The sequence below is a fragment of the Carassius auratus genome, unplaced genomic scaffold (assembly GCF_003368295.1).
Source record: "Carassius auratus strain Wakin unplaced genomic scaffold, ASM336829v1 scaf_tig00214183_4049273_7079891, whole genome shotgun sequence".
Lineage (NCBI taxonomy): Eukaryota > Metazoa > Chordata > Actinopteri > Cypriniformes > Cyprinidae > Carassius > Carassius auratus.
Window position 1 is genome coordinate 3,015,368 of NW_020527547.1, and position 8,502 is coordinate 3,023,869.

General features: G+C 32.0%; 1 protein-coding gene across 1 annotated transcript; it reads left to right on the top strand.

Annotated features, from left to right (window-relative positions):
• The first annotated feature begins 3,501 nt into the window (after positions 1-3,501).
• LOC113091417 (uncharacterized) lies at positions 3,502-5,022 on the top strand. The gene is made up of 3 exons (XM_026256933.1): positions 3,502-4,042; positions 4,138-4,200; positions 4,328-5,022. Exons 1-3 carry the CDS (start codon positions 4,030-4,032, stop codon positions 4,885-4,887), a joined length of 636 nt encoding a protein of 211 aa, XP_026112718.1. The 5' UTR covers positions 3,502-4,029; the 3' UTR covers positions 4,888-5,022.
• The last annotated feature ends 3,480 nt before the right edge of the window (positions 5,023-8,502 follow it).

Consider the following 8,502-nt stretch of genomic DNA (forward strand, 5'->3'; position numbering starts at 1 on the left):
GTTTTTATTATCCATTAGCTTTTTTTACCTAATAAAACGATTTTTGAAAATTGTAAATATTTTAAAACCAACATACTTCCTTATGAAATTTCTAAGCAAATATATGCAAAGCTGTGTATGTGTATATAGACCCCACTAACTGATATATATTTTAATGGTCTTTACACACCAACAAAAATATATAATGTAGTAAGGTAATATTCTATTAAAACATTACATAATTACTGCAACTAATCTAAATAAGCACTCATATTTTATTTTATTATAATTATTATTTTATTAGGTTATATATATATATATATATATATATATATATATATATATATATATATATATATATATATATATATATATATACACACACACACATACACACACACACGCACTCAACACTTATTTAAACCTATAGGTAAAGCCTATTCAAAATATTTCCTCCAACACAAAACTTTATTCAAGATTAAACCTTCAGTAAAAATCTGTATAACACACATCAACCTCTACTAACTGCCTCTACTGACTAGTAAACACAAATACAATTCTATGCACTGCAACCATATCCCCCCACCCTATATTTTTACACAATAAAAATGTATTTCTTTAACCTTATTTAAAACACGGAACAATCCCCATCCCCAGCTACCCCCAACAAACACACACACTTCCACAGCTCCCATCTCCTTACGAAGACGGAATGTCTGCCAGCCCAATCAACATTCTTTTGTTTACTTCTGTCTGTGTCAGACCAATGATGTCACATGATTTCACACCATTCTTTGAACATTTAATCTTGTAATTTTCCTTTTTTCTCCATTTTATAGAACTTTCTCAACAAAAAAATCCATATTTAAAAGCATGTATTTATTTAGATTGTACATTATATTAACATATAAAACAATTCACATACAATATAAATTACATAAATCTTACTGCAATTACTGTATTATATTACAACATTTCAGTTTACAGTATAAATTGTCCTTATACACTATCCTATAAAGTTATACTCCATTTATTTGTAAAAAAAATAAATAAAAATAACAATCAGAATACATAACAAAACCACTACATACATAACCCTATCTAGATACACATCAACAAAATACTTTAATTCTGAGAACAAGTTTAAACACAAATTGTATTCCTTATCCTTACACTTGTCTAAAAGACTTTATAAATAAAGTTAATTTGCCAAAAAAAAAACCTTAACTTAAAAAATGTTTTAAAAAAACATAAATTAAAAAAACTGTAAAAACTAATGTTTTATACTAGTTATGTTTTTATTGTTCACTAGAATTTTTATCTAATAAAATGAGTTTTGGAAATGCAAAACATTTTAAAGATAATACACTTTCTGCTGCCAGTTGAAAACACGATAACCTTAACTCCTTATAGTCAATACTATACAATCAACACAATACAATAAACATTCTACTAAATTTTATCAAAATAACACAATGTATATTAATGTTATACAACATTTCCTGTTTCTCATTTCTCACCATAACTTTATCACCTCACAATTACTTTGCAATCTGTGAACTTTATAATCAAATATATTTATAGCTCTGTTATTGTATATATACACCACTAAATTATATTTTTATGTTCTTTGCATAAAACCAGACCACTGCTATTTGGTTAGAAAAAACTGCATTTAACAAATACTGCCAAAAACGTTCAACAATACTATACTTATTAATTATACTTAATACTTACTATTAATAAATTTAGTAAGTAAAAACCTTCATATCACATACAACCTATTATGCTTTATCAAATCAGAGAAAATCTTATATTTTCTACCGTTTCTACAATCACCCCCCCCTTTCCATTTCTACACTTATACATCACTGCATATATTAACATAGACTACATACAATTAGTATCAAAAACCACAAAACACATCTCAAAACTAATATTTATTTGTCTGTTGTTTACTTTACACACTGCTATTTACATTCCACCAACTTCAGCATTAAACATAAAACTATAAACAGAATATTGCATTAATGCTGATGTCCCCTTTATTCATCTACATTCTCTTCTTCCACAATATCCAAGCGATCAATTTCACTCCCATCTTCTCTGCCATCTTCCAAAATATCTGTGGATTAAAACAAAATGTTACAAACTTTAATAAATATTACAATCAACATATACTTTGCATCATTGCACATTGCCACATTAAACCTCTAATAGAATGCCTAGAATCAAGAATTTTTATTTTTTTAAATCTATGTACACACCGTCTCCTTGAAAATCCAGGGAAGCCATTGCCACTTCCAGCTCCTTTTCTGTATTCTTCAACCTACAGACTGTTTGTACAAACTCTTTACGCAGATATTTTCTTTCTGCATCCATTGCAGATACTTTCCTCATGACTTTCACTCCTAGCTCTGTCAAATCCTTTTGCAAATCCCTTTTGCATACTGTCTCATCCAGCATCGCATACTACACAAAATACATAAAACAATAAATACACTACCACTGCACATCACATAACACTACAAACACACCTAATACTTACTGATAATAAACAGAACTTCTCTCTGATTCTCAAAAATTCTTCTCCCTTCCCATGTGGTATTTTAGTAGGGCTATCTGAAAGCCATTATTCTTTAATAACCAAAATACATTTACAAGTTACAATTTAGATTTTTACTATCCAGTACTCTGATTTAACGCAACTGAAACTAATACAACAATATCAACTATCACAAACTACACACATAAAAATGCTAATCATTATTTTATTTCTGACTCTAAATACATATACCAATTATGATTATCTCTAAAACCATACAAAACATGAAAATATTAATACATCTCTAAAAACATATTTGTTCAACTTTCATGATAACCTTAACATTTGTGAAACACACTTCCTTATTATCCAGTATTTGTTTTCTCTGATTCTAATCATTAACCTTTTAAATCCCTACAACCTCATATGAAGACATTATTTTAGTGCTTTTCTCTGAGATTATACATGCCACAATTTTAAGTCTGGATGTCATGTTTTCAAATGAAATATGACCTTCTGTTTTGAAACAAGACATTGATTTCATACACATTCTCGTATAAAAACATCAACACCAAAAACATGTTTATTGTTCAATTATTGTGAGTGTGTGTGTGTGTGTGTATGTATGTATATATATATATGTATATTTATAGAATTATATTGTTTATTATTACACTTCTTTATTCATTACATGTTGCCACAAAAAAACATGAAAATGAATTTTAATTTATAGATACATTATACATAATAATAAATAAAAATATGGCCATTTTTGACACATTTTGCCAAAGGAAAAATGGTACAACAAATAAAACTGTTATAACATAATTTAATTCATATTCATATTTATATAAAGCTTAGTAAAAAAAAAAAAAAATCTTGAAAAAAAAAAAATATTGTTGATTTAAAAAAACAAACAAACAAACAAAAAAAAAACATTGTTTTTGCCTATGCATGTTCATCCATGTCTTTACATTTTCTTAAAGAAATTGAGCCCCCAACTGAGGACAAAGCATAACATATAAATGAAATATATATTTTTACTTTTTGTTTTTTTACATTACTTATGTTGCTCTAAACAGTGTAAAGAAAAAAAAAACTTTTTTTTCCCTAAAACTTTTTTTTCTCAGGCCTTAACAGATTAAAAACTACTCTTACCCTAACAATTCACACTTCCTATAGCCCAACTCTCCGAGTCAAGATGTCTCTAGCCACCAATCAACACTCTATTGTTCAGCTAAATGTGTCAGACCTTAAATGATTCACAAACCAACATCAAAGTTTCATGTGTGTCATGCACATGCCTTTTATCTAACTTTTCAGCCAACAGCATCATCTTGTACATTTAAGACTGCCTGCCCACTCCGCCAACTCCTCCCAAATTGACTCTAATTCTTCCCTTTAAAATCCCCACTATATCTATATGTAAAGTGCTACATTCCTCAACACGGAACTACTGGCTTAAGCTCTCCTGCCCATACATCAGTTCCAAACCAATTGCATCTATGGATCTACAAGGTAATGTAACATATCAATTCCACATTTAATAACCTCTGTAACATTTTATACTGTTACCAAAAAAAAAAAATTACATTTTATTTTTGTCTCTATAGGACACACATCCAACACAAATCTCACAACCACTATCTCCAAAAGATCCTTTATCATACCCCAAGGTAAGTAACAAATACATGCTTTTAAGCTTAATAGCATGTGATGAAACCATACTACCTATTTTGAATTCCTTCCTACCTTAATTTCACTCAAATCTATAATTCTATTTATAATCCTTTTCTTTTACAGGATTGCACGTCTGCTTCCTCACAGACTCAATATGTCGAGATATTAAAGACTACATGCCAAAAGCACAATGTTGGGTGCACCCAGGGACAACACTTCTAAGATCTGCTATGCAACACATCAACCACTTTAAGACAGTACACAGCAACAGCATTGTGATCCTTCACATCGGAACAAATGACATTGCAAGTGGAGCACCTGCATCAGTAGTAATCCAACGCATGAAAACTCTCATAACAAGAATCTCCCTCACTAATCCTCACATCCTTTACTATGGAATCAGTGCTATCTTACCACGTCCGACAGATAACTCTACAACTAAGAACACTGTCAAAGAGTTCAACAGCTTGCTTCGCTACTGGACTGAACAAACAACAAACATAATTTTTCTAAACACAACAAAACCATTCCTAAAAAGTGGAAAAATACTTCATCACCTATACAAGCAAGATGGGCTACACCTCACTACACAAGGAAAACAAAGACTTTTTGCCTACTTCCAGCGTTTCCTCTGGCATTTTTGTCATTTTCAAACTCCCACAAAAAAATGTTTAACTAACTAACATGAAAAAGTTTCACATCTCTCTTGTTCAACTTGTTACCTTTTTCTGAAAAAAAAAAAAATTAATAATAAATTTTCTATTCACAAAACATATATCTTTTCATAGAGTTTCATTTTGCCTCTTAAGTAATCACAACATCCCTACAACTCTATCAAATACAAGCTTAAACATTCACAACTTCACTATCATTTTGTTTAAATGTAGATTGTTAGTGCATTCAAACTGTGCAAAAATGCACACTTCTACTAAAAAAATAAAAAAGTATAACAAAATATGACATAATGCCAATATACTGAAAATGCCAAATTGCAATCATATTTAGAAAATATTCAACAGTTTTACAAGTACAATTTATTAAAAATGTAAAATGTAATTGACCATGTAACCATAATATACTTGACAAAGGACTTTAGTAACACATTCATGAATAGAATACTTCAACTAATTAAAGTTTTCTCTGAAATTGGCCAATTCAAAATCAATAAATATTTTATATATTGTTCTCTTGTGTGTTTATCTGTGTGTTATGTGGGTGTAAGACAAAATCTAACATTAATAAATGATATACAATTACTATTCATGTTAATTAATATAGTTATTGTTAATACCTGAAACCTTATTGAAAATATTAATAATCTTTTATATATTGTAACGCATGTGTTTCTATTGATGGTTTAGATTAACCCTTTTATTGCTGTCCCTTAAATCCAAAATACTAACCCTAACTAAAATAAACTATTTAAAGCTATGTATAAATCGCATGCTCTGGAATTTGATCTACTTGTCATAAGTTTTTTTCCGATTGCCACCAAACTCGGTCAACATGATCTCAAGACATGGGGGATGAAAAATTGACAGGGGATTTTTGATATCTCGAACGGTTTGCTCGTGGCTAGCTGTTGAATTTATGGCGAGAAATGGGAAACAGGAAGTGTCTAATAATACCATCCACATACAGAGAGAGAAAGAGAAAGAGGTCTGTTTAAATTTTTCATGGTTTAAAATTATCAGTAAAACATTTTAGCCCTAAGATTAAGAAACATATGTATTGATAAAAAATATTTTGTAATATTTCACAAATCCTTACGGATAAATAAAATAATTTTAAAATGCTTATAAATCTTTAAAGGTTTTGATAACACTTCACAATAATGTTTAATTTGTTAATATTACTTAATGCATTAACTGACAAAAACTATGAATGTACAATATATTTTTACAGCATTTATTAATGGTTGTTGCTGTTAGTTAATCAAAATGTTTTAGGAAGAAAAGTTGTTGTAACTCAGGCATAAAATGTTCAATCTTCCCCAAACTTCACATGATCGATAAGACTCCTGGCCTGAACACATCTGAAGGCCAATATTCCATTATAATGATAGTGCCACCTGTTGGCAACAGGAAGCTTGGCATATATAAATGACTTTGACATATTCCACTTATATTTACGACTTTAAATGCATATTTCTCGCTGTTCGACTTTTTTTTACTAAAGCAGCTCGCTGGCGGTGAGCCCGGGTGCGAGGGCCCGTTCATCGCTGCTTGCAGCTTTAATTAGGGCTCAAGCCCAAAGGGCGAGAGGCCTATTGTTTTCCTTAGGATTATTTTTTATTATTATTATTATTATTATTATTATTATTATTATTTTTTTCCAACGTCTCGGGGGCTTTTGGGGCCCTTAACGTGCTTAAAAAGTCTTGAAAATTGGCACACAGATTGGAACCTGCGGCCATTAGGGCCGGGCAGAGACTGATACACGGGCGTGGCACAGGGGCTCTACAGCGCCCCCTGGAATATGGAGGGCCATATATCATACATTCTTGCTCGTAGACGAATGAAACTCGGTACACATATAAATCTCATCAATCCAAACAACTTTTGTATTGCATATCATAGGCTCCGCCCAACAGGAAGTTGGCTATTTAGGGTTTAGTATTCAAATTTTTCGTCAAAGTTGTGGGGGCTTTTGGGGTCCTTAACATACTCAAAAACTCTTGAAAATTTGCGCACACTTTGGAATCTGTGGCCTTTAGGAGCCTGCAGAGGCTGGGACCCGGGCGTGGCACAGGGGCTCTACGGCGCCCCCTGGAACACAGTCAGAAATGTTGATGTATAGCTCACACATACTTGCACATATTCATATGAAACTCAGTACACATATAGATCTCATCGTGCCGAACAACTTTCGTATTGCATGTCATAGGCTCCACCCAACAGGAAGTCAGCTATTTAGAGTTATGTAAAAAGCGCATGCTCTGGAATTTGAAATACTTGTCATAGGTTTTTTTCTCGATTGCCGCCAAACTTGGTCAACATGATCTCAAGACACTGGGGATGAAAAATTGCCAGGGGATTTTTGATATCTCGAACGGTTTGCTCGTGGCGAGGCGTTGAAATTATGGCGAGAAATGAGAAACAGGAAGTGTCTAATACCGTCCACATACATTTCCTGATTTTAATCAAACTTCATCAGATTATTCGTTGTATGATGTCGATCGCATATCTGTGACTATTAGGAGTCAAAGTTATAGCGCCACCAACTGGCAGAAGGAAGTGTGTCATTTTCAAAATGATTTGAATTCAGCATCTTATTATTACTCGATTTGCTTCAAACTTCATCAGAATAATGTTAAAACACAGCCGATATAAATCTGCAAGGGGGATATTGATATCTAAAAAATTGTTGGCGTGGCAACATGTCAAACTGGAATACTTCTCAGGTGATTTTGAGGCAAATAACATACTTAGAATTTCACAAAACTCTGAACACACATCAGTATTTCTGATAGGAACTTAAATTGTGAATGGATTTTGGATAGCTTGAATGGTTTTGCCGTGGTGATTTTTTTAAATGACCTTACAAAGGGAATCATTATTGTATTTTTAAATACAATCTCATCTCACTCTGTCCCTCTGTTTTAGTATATGTGCTTCAGACTTCCATTGTCTGAGAGAAATTGCGCCCCTACAGGTTCAATTCCCGAACTTTTACTTTCACTTTTAAATCGGTTAAAAATACAAATAAATACTTAGATTTAATTCACACTGACAAGCTAAACCAACATATCTGATTATTACCGGTTCAGGGCTCATGGATAAATTATTTCTGGCCAGAGATACGTGAGAAATAGGAGAGATGAATCACCGCTGTGACCACGAGCGTCTGGAGTAAAGAGCTCAGAGAAAACGAATTTATTCCTGTTTTAAAGCTTTTAAAAATAAATTATTACAGCGATATCACACAATCAACCAATTAGAACACACCAAGAGCTAAATTCAGATGTTTTTGAACTGTTTGTGTGAAAATGAAATATTTGTGGCTGCCTATCTGAAATCAGGCCTCCGATCAGCGCGTACAGTGTCGAGCTCAAAACAAACGAATTTATTCTTGTTTAAGAGCTTTTTTAAATAAAATATTACCACAAATGCACACAATAAACCCATTGTAACACAACAAGAGCTAAATGCAGGTGTTTGTGACCTGTTTAAGTGTGCAAGACTATTTGAAAGCGCGACTGGCAGAATAACATATCTCTTGAGCTGCAGGTTTCTGTCTTTCGTCGTACGAACGAACACATCACGGACAAGATTATTTCAAAACACATAATAGCTTGG